The sequence below is a fragment of the Herpailurus yagouaroundi genome, unplaced genomic scaffold (genome assembly GCF_014898765.1).
Source record: "Herpailurus yagouaroundi ecotype Mexico unplaced genomic scaffold, PumYag 428, whole genome shotgun sequence".
Taxonomy (NCBI): domain Eukaryota; kingdom Metazoa; phylum Chordata; class Mammalia; order Carnivora; family Felidae; genus Herpailurus; species Herpailurus yagouaroundi.
Genome location: NW_024412645.1, coordinates 1,273,224 through 1,289,662, shown reverse-complemented (window position 1 = coordinate 1,289,662; position 16,439 = coordinate 1,273,224). Strand labels below are relative to the sequence as shown.

The following is a 16,439-nucleotide window of genomic DNA, read 5'->3' as shown; positions in this document are numbered from 1 at the left end:
GAGGCTGGAGGAATGAAGACGCGGCTCGCCGCGCCCCTGCCGCGCTCAGGCTGACTGGCGGGCGTACGGAGCCGGGCTCAGGGCACCTCTTGGCTGGGCTGCACTCAGAGCGCTTGGGCTGGCCGCTATCCGCGGTGCTGAAGGGGCGGCCGCGGCGGGGAGGCGGGCCCGGGGCCGCCGGGTAGCACACACCCAATCCGGGGACCGCCGTCCTTCTCCCGGGCTTGGCGCGGCGGTGGCAGCCGGCACTGCACCGAGATGGACTGAGAGCTCGGCGGCGGGAAGGCGGCGGCGGCGGCAGCTGCAAGAGCCCCCACAGCCTCGGAGCCAGACCCACTTCCACACCCGGGAGCCCCTTCCTGGGGTGAGTTGGGGCGAGCGGAGCAAGCATGGGGCAGGCGGGTCCTTGAGGCATGGGATCTCTTGGGCTTTTAAATTTTCCTTACCTATTGTAAATTTCTTCTAGCCCTCATCTTGAGCAGCCTACAGGACTGAGGGATCAGATCTCTGCCCTGGCACTTACTCAGTCCTGGGATAGAGGGCAGGCCCCTCTGCCCTCACAAGCCAGGGGACAAAGGGTTTAGCTAGAAGTCTAAGGGCAGTCACTAAGCATGTCCCCTTCACCACCCTGGGTGCAGCCCACTATATGATACTGAGAAGGGATGTTTGCCCAGGTTGGTGTCACAGGGATGATACTCTCCCCTTTCAGTGCAGGGGATTGGCCCCATGTAGACCAGCCACTGGAATATAGCCCAGACAGAGGCCAGCCATCTTTTAGCAGGGAAGGTAGGCTTGAGCCTTCCCCAGGGGCTTCAATCAAGAGGTAAAGCCCTTTCCCTGCCTTCCTCCAGTCTCCTTAGGCACCTGAGCTGCCATTACCAGAGCTTCAAGGGCAAGGGTCACTTCAGTGCACCTGGCTGTTGTAAGTGAGCTGGACTCAGGCAGAAGAGCTTTGGAGTGGATACTGGGCAGGCACTTCCTGCTACTGTGTGTGTGTGTGTGTGTGTGTGTGTGTGTGTGTGTGTGTTCCCAGCACGCAAAGGGGATTTTAAACTCCAGTGGTGCCTGTCACAGGAAAAGCCCTTCTCCAGCCAGCCTGTGCCTCTGAGTAAGCAGTTTGGGGTCAGGCTGGGCAACTACCCAGCCAGGAGCCTTGAGCTTCCTCGGCCCTTAAAGCTCCCCCCCCCCCTCCTGCCTTGAGCCATCCACTGAAGGGGGAGATGTGTTTAAACTTGATGGGTCACCTCTGCCTTCGATCCCACCAGCATTCGGTTCCCATCTCCATCACCTGGCAAGGTCAGACAGATAGACCTCTTGACTCCTAGAACCTGATGGGTGGGCTGTTGGGGGGCTCTACTGCCTTGACAAAGGACTTTTGGTGTGTTGGGGAGGTGAAGGGGTGGACGGAAGGAGGGGTGGAGTTGGAGGGACTGTCCTCCAGGGCCCTGAAGAAGTCTAGATGCCAAGCCTTGTAAAGTGCTTATTGTAACCAGGTGGCTGTAAATGAAGCCTCTGAATCTCAACAGGCTCATGCTGGAGGGCTGGGGTCTGTGTTTTGTTTTGACTGTCTAGCCTAAGCTATGTGCATCAGAAATGACTCTGGTGGGCAACTTCCTTGGATCATCGGATGCCTGATGATGGTGCTGATGAAATGAAGGAGAGGTAGAGAAGATGTATGAGATGATGTGCTGGTTTTAGGGTCAGTGTGAGCTGCAATGGTGCTGCAGTGCTGATGGAAATATATGCCAAGGACGTGGTAGCATTACTGGGTACCATTCGGTACCGGGTACCATTTATCCCTGGCCAGTGTTCTGAAGAGAGGAAAAGTCATACCGGAGAAAGTACAATAACTGCATATCTATCATGTACTTGATTTACATTATTCTTGACCACTTTTTTCCCACCCAAAAGCATTTTTGTTTACAGTAGTTAAGTTTTTACTTACCATGTCAACACTTTGTATCTTGGCCAGATGAGTAAACCTCTTTAGAGAATAGTTGTCAGGAAGGATGACTGACTCATAACTGTACTTTGAGATCCTTGCTGACTTCGTTCATAAAAATATGAAGTCCAAAATGCATAATGGCAGGCTGGCCAAGCAGCAAGCCATTGCTTTTGCTTTGGGAAAACAATATATTTGAGCTTTGCATGTTGTTTATTTTGAAAATACATTTATAGGCCCAAAGTTTTCTGTAACTAGATCAAGTTGGGGTGTGTGTGCATATATATACATGCATATATTTAGCATGCTCTCTGCCTGTAATGCCATCAGGCTACCTATTTTTATTCACAATCTGAGCAACTTAAAACCTCCTCAATAATTAAGGTGGGCTCAAGTTCTCCTCTGTAACTGAGGAAGATAACATTTGACAGTTGTCTAGATGCTACACAGTCCTAGATCCAGCTCACAGTCTCTGTTCAGAAGTCCTGCACTTGCTTTTATCATATGCAAGCCAGCATCTATGTAAAATTATAAAATGTGCATGGAAAACATGAACAGAACTTTTCTGACTGGATTTCTCAAGGCCAAGGCAGGAAATAAAGATATATACAGCAACAGAACATGATATAGTAATGAATATATGGCAATTGAACAAGTTTCATTTTGGTGAATACAGTTCATCTTGTTGTTTGAGATGGTGGTCACAGCTGTGTTGTGTAAAGGAAGTGAAAAAAGGCCTCGCTTTGTAGATTGAGCAACCTCAAAATTCCCATTTTACCTCTTACTAACTACATCCTGTGATTGAGCCTCTCTGAGCCTCGGTTTTATCATATGAAAAATAAAGAAAGTAACAGCTGCCTACTATGTAAACAGCACAGGATTGTAGGGGCTCAATGTTATCCTTGAAATCTCTTGCCATGGCCTACCATCACCACTTATTAGAAGAATCTGAGCATATTGAGACAAAAATCCCCACACATTGATGTTTATACTGAAACTGTGAGGGTCATGAAAGGACTCAGTAGTTTGCTTTGGGGTAGCCTGGTCCTGCTGGAGGTAGTGTTCCCAAGGTAGGGACTGTACTTGGGTCTGCTGTCATCCAGGGACCTTGGCTGACCAGCAGTGGAGCTTGGGCAAAAGGAGACAAGGGGAGTGTTCCCTCCAGGAAGAAGGAGCCTAAATGTCAAAGGCCATGAGGGGTCTCTGTTCAGAGAAACCCCTTCCAGGAAAGGACTTGTGGCAGGGGATGCTTTCTTGTGGGGAGAGGCTGCTGCTGTTCCTCCAATAATGCATGTCTTCTCGTCCTGCTTATGACCCCCAGACCCTGTGGTACTAGCTAGCAGCTAACACTGGCCAGGCTTTTCTGTAGTAACTCAATCCTCATAACAACCCTGTGAAATAAAACCATTACCATCCCTATCATGTGAATGAGGAGACATTCTCAGATGTTACATCATAGGTGCCCAAGGTCTGACCGTGGCACCCACCTCTCCAGCATGAGGAGAGGGCCTCACAGATGAGCTGGTGGCACAGAAAAGGGGAGCAACACACCCAGAGTCGCCTTGATCTCCAGGCTCACAGTGCATCCTTCTCACACTGAGGTGATAGCACCCATCGCTGGGTGGCCAGAGGAAGAAGAAAAAGCAGGGGTTAGGATCAGCTGTACAGAATCACAACTTGGAGGAGTTAGTGTCTGAGACCTTCCCTTTCAGGTTTGCCAGATCTTCTCATCCCCACCTGGGATGAGGCTTGTGATCAGGCAACAGGGGTGGTAGCCACAGCCGTAAGCAGAGCTGGAAGGTAGAAGAGCCTTGGAAATCAATGAGGCTATCCTCTGGTGATATGAAGTGCCTGAGGCCCAGAGAGGGAATGAATCATCCATGAAGATGGGGGGAGTGGAGAGAAGGGTCTTTATTCTATCTCCCAAGGCAAGAGCTTCTCCTAATGCCGTGCCTCAGCAATGCCTCTCTGGTAAGTCTGGGGTGTTGCTGGTGGCTCTCTCAGAAAGGGCCTCCGAAGTCCCAGGACCTCTACCGATCCCAGAGATGCCCCCATGGTGGACAGCTCCCTCTGCCCCTGGATCCCCTGCCTGGGAACCAGCTCCATCTGGCCTCTGCTGGCACATGGTAGCCCTTTGCAGACTGCATTGATTTCCATTGCCCAAGGTGATGAGGTAATTTAAAGGTTATTCAGTTGAATTTCTAGTTCCCTTGGCTTGAGACCTTTCTTCCAAAATGCCTGCTGCTAACAGCCAGGGTACCAGGCATTGATATAAAAAGACGTGTTTGTTTCCCATAAACTTGAGTTATTTACAAAGTGTGTGGACTCTTACAGCTGTTTTGCACACATGCCCTGCTTCAGTGATTACTTAATGAGTGTACCCATGAGCTTGCTTTTTAAATTGAATGGTATTTCATGAGGCTAAACTGAATTGCCACTTCTGCAGGCACAGTGCTCTCCCTGGGCTGCTGTTTTCAGTCACTGGCCACTGAACCCCTTCAAGCTTCAGCCTCTTCCTCTCCTTGCTGCCTGAGGTCACGCCCTGTCCATTCTCCCATCACATTTTCTCTGGATTCTCTCCTTGCCCCGCTGCCACTGCCCTGGTTTAGTTCCTCATTATTGGTAACTCCCTGCATAGGGAAGGCTCCTTTTAGACTTGCCCCTCTATGCCTCAGGAAGATTAATCTTTCAGGAACACTTGTTCTGCTCTTGTCACTGCTTTCCTGATGGCTGCCTACTGCTTCCACAGTACCAGGGCAGATGCTTCAGCCCAGCCTGAAAGCCTTTCTGCAGACTGGCCCAGCTCCCTGCACCACAAAGCACAGAGCCGAGGCCTCTCATGCAGCCCAGCTCTCCCTCCTCTCCCATGCAGTTTTCCTCCTTCCACCTGGACATGCTTCTTCCCTCCCATCTCCTCCAGGTGCAACTTCAAGATGCCTTCTTCATCTGACTGTTCCTCCCCTGTCTAGACCTAGAGCACACTGGCTCAGCCATCCATTAACAGTTCTTGGCAATAGTGATACCAAAGTAAGGGCTATGGGTTGTAGTGTGTCCCCCCCCTCCCCAAAGATATATTGAAGACCTACCCCTTCAGTACCTGTGAATGTGACTAGAAATAGGGTCTTCACAGATGTAATCAAGTTAAGATGAGGTCACGAGCATGGTCCTGAATCCAATATGACTGATGTCCTTCTAAAAAGAGGGAAATTTGGACTCAGACACATACACAGAGGGGAAGGCCATGTGAAGATGGAAGCAGAGATTGGATTTATGCCTCCACAGGCCAAAGAACACCCCGGGCCACCAGAAACTAAAAGAGGCAAGGAGAGATCCTTCCCTACAACCTTCAGAGGGAGCATGACCCTACCAACACCTTGATGGTGGACTTCTAGCCTTCAGAATTGTGAGAGAATAAATTTCTGTTGTTTGAAGCCACCTAGTGTGTGGTGGCCCTAGGAAGCTAATACAGAGAGTATGCCCCCTTTCCGGACCTCAAGGCACTGACTATTTATTTGCAGGGGGACAGACAAGATCCTTGTGAGTCAGTGTGATGAGTACAGCTTGTGATGTGCAAAGGTGTGAGGAGAACCCTGAGGAAGGACCCTCTCCAGATAGCTTTCCATCCCTCTCTGGGGTGGCAGCTGTCAAGTAAGGCTCCTTAGGGAGGGGCCAACACTCAGTATCCAGAGATGATAGGAGCCAGCCAAGGGAGGGAAAGGCAGGGCATCTCAGCCAGGTGAGTAAAGGCAAGGGAGGGAGGAGCAGGGGTGAAGCTAAGGAGTAAGGAGTGCTGGGGCCCACAAGGCTTACCTCCTGGTTGGCTGTGGTTTGCCAAGGAGTTTGAACTTGAACTTGTTTCTGTGGGTATTGAGGACCCATGGAAGGGAAGTGACAGAGTGGATGGTGTATTTTCAGTAAATTGTCTCCATGGCAGCTTGAAGGATGGATCAGAAGGGGTAAATGTAGAATCTGAGACCTTGAAAGTGAGCTGGGGGGTGGCTTACTCACCCGAGAGGGAGAAGAGGGTATGAATTTGGAAGCTATTTTGAAGTTAACGTCCTCAGGACTTGGGGATGCATTGCACGTAGGGGCCCAAGGTGAGGGAGAGAACATAGGAGCTGACCCTCAAGTCTCCAGCCTGGTACCTGGGGGCAGAAAGAATTGTCTGGAGAGGGAAAGGTTGTCCTGAGGGAGCAGAGGCAAGATACTGGGCTCAGTGGGGACAGGTTGAGTGTGGGTGTCATCCAGGTAGTCATGGATATCTGGGGCTTGAAGGGGAGGACCATAGCAATGGTACAGATGGGGAAACATGAACAGGGAGACAGGACAATGAGTCGTGGGCATGGACATCATCATTTGGGCCCCACCCAGCATGAAGTGGGAAGAACATGGGAGTGAGGACTGAATCTTGCCTGGGAGCAGGGAGAGAGGAGGGTGGAGGACAATGGGTGTGTGGCCACAGGACCAGGAAGCAGGGTGTTTCAAAAAGGGGCCACTGGTGTGACTCATGCCTGCCACAGTAAGGGCACTAGAGAGGGCATCACATGGGGCTGCTGCATTCAGGGGTGACTCTTTTGAGCAGCAGCTTATCTGTCACTTCTTCCCTGTATCTGCAGTCTCTACTTGCCTACAACGTCCTCTCTCCTTTTCTGACATTTTTCCTAACACCTCTCTGGACCATGCAACCCAGAGCAGCCCTGGTGAAGTGAGCACAGGTGGATGCCTGGACATCAACATGGCGGCCCCTCCTGAGCCTCATCCCTGAGCCATAGCCACTACTCTCAAGGTCACTGGTGTCTGTAGCCAAGAGCACCTACCAACAGCCTGGTGGCTGAGGGTGGGGTGAGGCCTGCAACCTGGCCAAATGACAGGTGCCTGAGCCTTTTGCCTCCCACACTTGGTTGCATCTGTGTCCATTCTTTGCAGGGCCCGTCACCATGGGCGGCTCTGTTCCTCCGCCTCATGGGGATTGTGCCACGGGTGCGTCAAATGATCCAGCCCCTCTCTGATTGCTGCCTTCCAGGTTGGTCTGTGTGCACTGATGTGGTGGCTTCTCTGATGTGATTTCTGGACCCTCCTGCTCCCAAAACTCACTCATTATGAACCTCCCTTCATGCCTGACCTTCCACCATTAGAGAGTCTTTTGTAGGGTCTCAGAATTCAACACAAGCAGGAGTTGATTCTTGCCAATTTTAATTTGTTGAGAGATAACATTCATTAGGAAATACAAAATTGTAAAATATTTAAATGACTCTAGAATAAATAACATACAACGTAGTCATCTTTCAGTACCTCCTTCCCAAGGAATATACACACGCATTGGTTACCAGTGATGCTTTTCCAGAATTTTCCCATGCTTTTACAAAGCCATGTAAGCACACACACACCCACACACACATAGTTACATTTATATAAATGAGATCGTATTGTGCATATTGATAAGCAGCTTGCTTTTTCCCTTACTGATATATTTTGGAGATCCTTATGTGTCAGTACATATAGACCGATCTCATTTTTAAAATAACTGCATGGAATTCTAAAGTGTGTCATAATGTATTTAATCATCTCCCTCTTTAAAAAAAATTTTTTAAAAACATTTATTTATTATTGAGAGACAGAGAGCATGAGCATGGAAGGGAGAGACAGAGAGAGGAGGAGACACCGAATCTGAAGCAGGCTCCAGGCTCTGGGCTGTCAGCACAGAGCCCGACGTGGGGCTCGAACTCATAATCCGTGAGATCATGACCTGAGCTGAAGTCAGACGCTCAACTGACTGAGCCACCCAGGCGCCCCTAATTGTCTCCCTCTTGATGGGCAGTAGGTTCTTTACATTTTATTAGTTTCACTGTAATGCTGTAGTAGACCTTCTTGTGCATGCAAATTTGTGCATGTGTGTAAGTTTTTCCAAAGCATAGATTGCTAGCAGTAGGATTGCCAGTTTATATCCAGAGGATACCCATGATGGATAACAACAGACACTATCAAATTGTCAGCCAAAAAGAGGGCATAAATTTATATGTCCCAACAGTGTGGGTTGTCATTGCATTTCTCTTATTACTGATAGAGATTGAGTCTACTCTTATCTGTTTATTGACCAATCATGCACATTTTGTGACTTGTATATTTATATTTATTGCCATTTTGCTGTTTAGATATTTGTGGTTTTATGCTGATCTGTAGGAGCTCATTCTGAGTTATGGTTCTTTCTCCTTTGTCAATTATGTATTTTGCAAGTATTTTCTGTGTTGCTTATCTTTTAACTTGATTTATGGTGGCTTTGGTGCTATGGAATTTCTAAGCTTTCATGTTGTAAGATCAATCAGTCAGAGCCTTATTTTTTAGTAGTGTGGAAAAGTGGAGCTTGGATGTTTAAGATGTTGCATTAGTGACCCTTCTCTGGTCTGTTTTTGCTCTTTGGCTTTGAATAAAACCCCTTAACTTTATTAAACTTTCATTTTGCCAGCTATGTACAGTGTTGTCTCTCCTGCCCAACCTCATCCCAGTTGCCATGAGGATCACAGAAGCTGTCTTGCAGAACTCCATAGCCATTCTAAACCTCACAGTTAAACTAACTCACCGATAGACATTGAGGCCCAGTCTTCCAGCACAGGCCTTGTCTGAGGCAGTGGTTTTCAGGGTGCCAAGACCTGCCTCAGACCTGGTTCACTTTTCCCATATGTCTTTTGAGTTCCTGCCCCGTGCTGGTGATGTCATCCTTGTGGCTCTGCAAAGGGAGGTGTATACCTTTGTTCCGGTTGCCATGAAATATCACATACTGGCTGGCTTAAGCAACAAAAATGTATTTCCTCACAGCTCGGGAGGCTAGAAGTCTGAGATCAAGGTGTCAGCAGGTTTGGTTTCTTCTGAGGCCTCTCTCCTTGGTTTATATGTTGTTGCTTTCTAGTTGTCTCCTCACATGGTCATCCCTCGGTCTGCACGTGTCTGGGTGTGTCCTGATCTCCTCTTCTTTTTTTTTCTTTTTAATTTTTTTCTTTCTTTTTTTTTAAGTTTATTTATTTATTTTTGAGAGAAAGAGAGTAAGTGAGGGAGGGGCGGGGAGGTTGGAGAGAGAGAATCTCGAGGAGGCTCTGTGCTGTCAGTGCAGAGCCCAACTCGGGGCTCAATCTCACAAACTGAAAGATCAATACTTGAGCCAAGATCAAGAGTCAGATGCTTAGGGCACCTGGGTGGCTCAGTCGGTTGCGCATCCATCTTTGGATCAGGTCATGATCTCGCGCTCCATGAACTCAAGCCCACGTTGGGCTCTGTGCTGACAACTTAGAGCCTGGAGCCTGCTTCGGATTCTGTGTCTCCTTCTCTCTCTGCCCCTCCTCCGCTTGCTTGCGCATGTACTCTCTCTCCCTCTGTCTCTCTCAAACATAAATAGACATCAAAAAAAAAAAAAAAAGAATCAGATGCTTAACCGACTGAGCCCCCCAGGTGCCCTTTGATCTCTTCATATAAAAACACCAGTCATATGGAATAGGGGCCCACCTATATGACCTCATTTTACCTTAGTCACCTCTCTAAAGGCTCTTTCTCCAAATACAGTCACATTCTGAGGTACTGTGGGTTTGAACTTCCACATATGAATTTGGGTTGGGTGGACACAATTCAGCCGATAATAGGGAGCGAGCACTGTATCTGGATAAGAATCAGGAAAGTGAGGCTCAGAGAGGCTCCTGCACTTGGTTCATGTCACCTGGTGAGCGGGTTGCAGCTCTGTGCTCAGACCCATGCATCTGAACCCTAAGTGCAGGCCTCCCCGGGGCAGCCTGAGTGATGCTGGGACTGCTTTGGTTCCACTGCCATGACTTCCTGTTCATTGGTCCCACCCATCCTGTTCCCCTGCCATCCTGTTGCCTCATACTCCATGCTCCCTAAGCAGGGCAGGACACCTATTCCCGGCTGGCTGACTCTTCTGTACCTCCTTTGGCCCCTTGGAAAAGGGTTTCAAATAATTCATTTGACTGAATGTAGCTTGCTCAATTGTTGTTGTTGTTGTGGAAAAAGATTCCACAGTAAGATAAAGAGCATTTGGAATATGAGTAACTTCCCAGTAATCTCACACCCTCACAAAACTGTTTTTGACTTTTGCACATTACCTTCTCTTCCCCACTCTGCACACACCCTTGTATTTCACATCGTTGGCATCATATTAAATATGGCCCTTATGCTCTGCCTTTTTCACCCCACATTATAACTTACAGTCTCTCTATCTTTATAATGATCATTTTAATGGCTGTGTAATATTCCACTGAGTTGATGTACTCTAATGTTTTGAATTACCGTCTGATTTTTGTGCATTTGAGTTTCCCCATTTATGCTATTATAGATAATGATGCAATGAATGTCTTTGTACTGAATGCTCTTTGCTTCTCTTGAATTATTTCCTGAGGGTAAATTCCCAGGAGTCAGACTACTGAGTTGAGAAAGGCAACATCATCACAGCACCTTGATGAGCTGTAATATCTCTTTCTGGAATGAGCATACTGTTGTTCCATGCCACCAGCAATGAATGAGCATGCCAGCTTCACTGCCATCTCATTTGCATTTGGTGTTAATAATTCAATACATTTTGGGCCATTTTAATATACTTTAAAAGCTACCTACCTCAAAGCTGCTTTAATTTGTACTTTTTTTTTTCCATGAAGGAGGAACATTCTGCAATAGATTTGTATTTTCAATCATTTTTATTGTTGCTTTTTTTTTTAAATAAGTTTTTTGAAAAAGAAATAATTGAAGACTAGACAAATGGATACTAATCACCTGGGAATCCCAGCCCTTTGGATGTCTTGAGGGATTTGTTGGTCAAAGTGTTACTTAGACCTCAACAAGCAAAAGGCCTTTTGGTCAATAAGTGGTATAAGCAATCGAATGGGCCAGCTGGGGGCCAGCCACTTCTGTGAACAAAAAGGGCTGAAAAGAGGCCAAGCATCCTCAGAACTGCCTGGTGGGACCTGACCCTTGTTCTCCACAGGGTCCTCTAGGCGACCTGGTCTTCAGGCAGGCCACTTCTTCCAAACACATGTGCAGGGATACAGTAGCCCCTGGCTCACTCCAGAGCAAAGCCCACCAGACTCAGCTCCCAGAGAAGTGGTCTCTGGGGCTGTTACTAGCAGCAGAAGGGACGTGCAGGCAGAGTCAGGCCTAAGGCACTGTCCCTAGTGAACTCTATCTTGTGTTTGCCGTTTTTTAAGCTAGTTTGACCAAGTGCACTCTCCCCTATTCCATCTTTCTGATCTAAAATAATCAACAACAAATTGAAGTTTTCCCCCCTCGGAAGTTTATTTTAATTGCCTAGCAACACATTATCATAAATTGCTCTGAAATTAATTATTTGGCTTTGGTGCAGAATCATTTATTAATGAGGATAGCAGTCAGCATCTATGAGCAGCTATTCTTAGAACACTGCTGTTTTAAAGGACTTCATTCTTAAGATACCTCCACAAGGAACACGTATGCTAGGCAGGCCCTTGGAGAGGTTGATTCTCCAGACAACACAGAGGTCAATGCCTCTCTCCTGAGGGCCTGAGCCCTTCATTAGTGATGAGTTTGAGGCCCAGAGGGGGAACCAAAGGTCCCTAAGTCCCACAGCTGTGGAGGGCTGTGACCAACTTAGGCCAGGAAGCCACCATTGGATCCTGCCCTTGGGGACCTCCTCAACCTGTGCTCACCTTTGCATGGTCTAGTCAAGGTCCAGTCAAGGGCAGAGGTGCAGAGGGGAAGGGGCTGCCTGATGGTGTGCACCAGAAATGCCATCTATGAGGGGCCACCTGCTGGGAGGGGAAGGACGGTGACAGAAAGCTTGGGAAGGCAAGAAGGTAGTGTGTGAGTGTGTAGGCTGGGCCAAATAGGGCTCCTGATAAAGTTGCTTTCATTGATTGATTTATCAATGAATTGATTTATTTGTTTATTCCTGTGTTCATTCATTCAGTGTGTGCCTACCATGTGCTGGGCCATGCTAGAGGCTGGGAGCAGTAAGAAAAGACCACAGTCTCTGCCCTTAAGGAGTTTGCAGTCTGGTGTGGGAGATACACAAGTAAGTAGGAACCCCCACAGTAGGGCGAGTTAGGTCCTGGGAAAGAAAGAACCTTGGGGCATTCTGGGAGCCCAGGCTGGGGGAGATTCACCTATGATCCTACTATATTAACATTCTGTGTATGGATAGTTTTCACACAATTATAAATATATTGCATGATTTGCCTTTTTCCTCTTAGCATTTTCTTTTTAAGCATAGTTTCTTATTTCTGCAGAGTCATCACATACATAAGTCTAAATGGCTCCGTGATATTCCGCGAAGTTGATGAAATAAACATTTGCCTGCTGTTATATTGTTAGGTTGCTTCTAGGTTTTTGCAACAAATGGCATTGGATGCAGAACTTTGTGCTCCTTTCCCACTGTTCACTTGTGATGAATCCCAGGGGATTCATTATTCTGGGCTGGAGGGAGTGGATGTGTGTCCGTGGTTCTTACAGTGTGCTACCACATGTTCCTCCACCCCTCTTGAGGCCTGGGACCAGTTTCCAGGTACCTATTTCTCTGTTACCCCCAGTACTGGGATGGACAACAAGTATACCTATCTACCCCACATGTGCATGTGCACACAAACACACACAGATATGTATGTGTGAATTTTGGCTGAGTGGGTGTGTCTGCCATATTACTGAGCAAAGGAGGAAACATATTGGAAACAGAGCCTGTGTAACAATGTCCTGGTAGCAAGTGGAAGTGAGGAGGTCAGCCTGTAGGGGGGCTGTTGTAGCAGCAGCAGCCCAGAGGAGCTGTGACGAAGGAGTGGTCACCATAGACATAAGGGGAAGCCAAAAACTCTGACGTGACCAAATCAACTGGTCTTGATGTAGGGTCAATTACAGCCTACAGACAGGGTTGAAGTTGCCTCCAGGATTGTCAGTGCAGGGTATTTGGGGTGAGTGGATCTCAGGAAGGTTACAGAATTAGTGCACTTGATTTTAGGACATCATGTTTAAGATGTTGGTGGCTGTCCACCTGGAGCTGTTCAGGAGCTTCCCTCTATGCACGCATGAAGATGAGGGGCAGGAGTGGACTGGGGTTCAGCCTGACCCACACGTGGACAGGAGGGAAACTTGGACAGGCCTCAGGGCCTGAATTACCCATCCATCATCTCCTGCTCTGTCTCTTGGATTTCTCACTGCTGGGTCAACTAAGACATTTCAGCTAGTGTATCTTCTCCTTTAAGGACAAATAGATGCTGTTCTGGCTGCCTGCGAAGCTAGGTTGCAGATTTTTAAAGTATTTCACATGAGCAGAATCTGATAATTGTTTGACATCACTTATAGCAGAAGACAATTATGTAGCAAGAAGAAGATATGTGTTTGCCTTAGTAGGACTGCATGATTTTCTTTCATATTTCTCTTTACTGTTTTAGTTTCCTCCCTGGGTGTGTTTTGTTCCCTGTCTCCTCCATTATACAGCTCTAAGTAAGGGGAAGTGGACAAAGGAAACAGGGTCGGTGACCCCAGCATCCACTCACTGTGAGGATAGGCACCAGGTACTCAGGCCCTGTGCCTTCCCCTTCCTCAGCTCTGAGATGGAGGGCACGGCTCTGAGTTTGAAAGATTCTTCCAGCTTCCAGAGTCCATGAAACTCAGAGTATCTGGTTAAATATCCTGAGTTGGATTGTTCTTCTGCATGCAAATCTTTTAAAAATAGCTGGTGTGTTCATGAAAGGTTCCCAAAGCACTCAGAGCACTGCTCCAGTCTCACCCCACTTTTCCTTACGAGGCATCTGGGAGCCTGGGAAGCAATATTCTGCTTAAGGGACCCCACAGAATGTGGTTCAGAGTGTGCCTCCCAGGTCAGCCAGAACAGGTTGGGTCCAAGCCTGGTGACCCTAGGCAAGTCACTTTACCTCAGAGCCTTAGTTTCCTCATCTGTAAAAGAAGATGTTGCTGGACCATACCAAAGGCTATTACCATGAGGCACTGCAGGAAATGTAGGTAAAGCTTGAAGCCCAGCATGTGGCATTCAGTCAGCCCTCCTCCACTGGTCGCCATTTGCATTATTCTCATGCTCTTCATTTTGTAGCCAAAAATTCAAGGCCCAGAGTGGCTAAATGCCTTATATCCCCTGGGCCAGCGAATCTAACACAATTGCTCTAGATTGATCCTCTAGGTGGAAGAAATACTCAGTTGCTTCAAAGGCACAGAAGGAAATTATTGACCCGGCACCACTTACCCTGAGTTTATTATAACAGGAGCTTCATTGAATATTTGAAAACCTTTAAATTGGTGAAACTTGACTCAGTTGCATTAGATTACATTTGGTAAATTCCCTTGACTGAACTCCTGTGAAGAGGTGGTGTTGAGGAGGGCTTTGTCAAGGGTGGAATGAGGCCTGAAACCCAGTCCCAGGGCCCAGAATCTGTAGGCCAGTGGGGGAAACAAGATCTAAACAGGGCAGAGTAAGGTGGGAGCCAGGGCCAATAAGTACGGCCAGCCTGGGCTTAGACTGCCTTCCAGTGAGTGTTCAAGCCAAGGTGTCAGTGTAGCTAAAGCTGAGAGAGGGAGGGAGACAGGATAGGTATGTTTGTGGGGATGTAGAGACCACTGAGTGGAAGGGTGACAAGAGTCTGAGATATATTGGAACAGATTCTTTTGGCTGTTGTATTCAGTGTAGGCTGTGAGGGACCAAAGTGGAAGCAGGAGACCTGCTGGGAGGCTCTGGAAGAATCCACAGGGAAGATGATGGTGTATCTGGCCTGGGTGGCAGTAGTGGGGGTGGTGAGAAGGGATGAGATCCTGGCTGTATTCTAAGACTATTGCTTGTCAGGATGTGCTGACCTACTGGAGGTGGGTCTAAGAGACATAGGAGTCAAGGATGACTTCCAGGTTTCTGTCCTGAGCAACTGGAAGAATGGCAGTGTCCTAGGTGAGGTGGGGAGGACTGTGGGAAGGATGAGGTCACAGGTTGGAGGTGCCATTGGGAGCTCAGACTTGGACAGTTAGGTTTGGGTTGTCCATCAGACATCCCATGGAGAACTCGTGCCGGCAGCTGGACAGGCAAATTGTGTTCAGAGAGGTCTGAGGAGAGAAGAGAGACTCTTGTTCCCAGGTGCCTGCAGCCCTGCGGTAGCAGTGCCAAGGTAGCCGGCTCCCTGGGCCCCGCCTGTTGCCTTCCTCTAGGACGGTGGACAGGTGTCTGCAGGTGGTCAGAAACAGGTGCACCAGGCTCACCGGGCGCCACAGGGGAATCAGAGGGTGACCAGGTCTCAGAGGTGACCCCGATTTCTTGGAATCACCGTCAGGCCCTGGGCCATCCTCATTTCCCATGTGCCCTTAGCTCTCAAGGGCACCTTTCCCTTTGAAATAAAGCAACGCCAATCCTGCTGCTACAGGAGGCGGCACCTTCGGCCGGATTTTCTCATTAAAATGTGACGTTTAATTGAGGAGCCCGCCGGACACCTGAGTCCGACCTGGATGCCCTCGGGGTCACACGGGGTACCTGGCGGGCGGGCCGGGCCCCCGCTCCAGGGAGAAGAGACCGGGAGGCCGCAGCTCGAGCTCCGCTCGACTCCTGTGGCGCCGACGGGGTTAACGGGCTCGTGCACCGGGCGGCGGGCGGGCAGCAGTGGTGCATTGTGGTAACGCAGCGCCGGGACCGAGAGCACTCGCCACCTCCGCCGGGAGGCCCGCCAAGCTGTGCGCGCGTCTGTGGGGGCCCTCGGGCCGGCGCCATGTAGCGCCCGGCTACTCGGAGGCTGCCCCGCCACGGGGATGAAGGGACGCGGCTGCTGGGAGTCGGCCTCCGTGCGCTCCTTCTGCAGCTCCGGCTGCCTGAATAAATTTAAGAAGGGTTAGTGCTGCCCGGCTTCCGCCTAAAGGCTCGGATCCCTGCGCACGCCCGCCCGCCTGGCGCCGGGCGGGCTCCATGATCAGTCCACTCGAGCCTCTGATGTCACTCCCTCGCTGCGTGGGGAGCACGGAGAGTCTCGGGAAACCCCTGTCCCGGTACCTAGCCAGCGTGCGCTCCGGACTCGCTTCAAGCGCGGAGCATTTTGGAGAGAGGGCTGTGGCTCTAGACACGTCCGACTGATTAATAGCTGCAAAAGAAACAAAGTATAATACAGAGCTTTCTGGAAATAAGGAAGAGGCGGTCCCTGTGTAGCCCTCCCCCCACTTAGTTCCCCAGAGTAGGCTTGGGGCCCGCGTGCCCCTGGAGCGCTGGTAGAATTGCTGCTTTGCCCCCAAGGGCCTCGTCCTGGGGTCCTGGGGCTAACAGTGGTGTCAGCTGTGCTCAGTGCATGACCCAACCAACTTCTCTTTGCCCTTTGAGCAAGCTGTGACAGATCAGGAGAGTCCGTGTAAGTGGCCACCTGGGTTTAAGCTAGGACCAGCTTTGAGGATGCCGCCCGCAGGCAATGTGGTCTTGTGGTCTTGAACGACAGCCCAGGGGTGTGCAGGCGTGCTAGCCAGGGAGCCCTTTGTCAGCGTTGCGGGGGGGGGGGGGGGGGGG

At 49.3% G+C, this 16,439-nt stretch overlaps 1 protein-coding gene across 4 annotated transcripts in view; it reads left to right on the top strand.

The window, feature by feature from the left end:
* Positions 1-16,439, top strand: part of OSBP2 (oxysterol binding protein 2) — a 178,447-nt gene that overhangs the window by 89,917 nt on the left and 72,091 nt on the right. The window contains exon 1 of one of the 4 annotated variants that reach the window (XM_040464064.1): positions 270-364. The exons of 2 other annotated variants lie outside the window; for them this stretch is intronic. Coding sequence is in view for 1 of the 2 variants with exons in the window: in XM_040464063.1 (XP_040319997.1) it covers positions 15,701-15,779 (79 nt within the window). In the remaining variant the exon portion in view is untranslated. Of the gene's footprint in view, positions 1-269; positions 365-15,685; positions 15,780-16,439 lie in introns of those variants that run through there. One more of the 4 variants, XM_040464063.1, reaches the window with a different exon arrangement.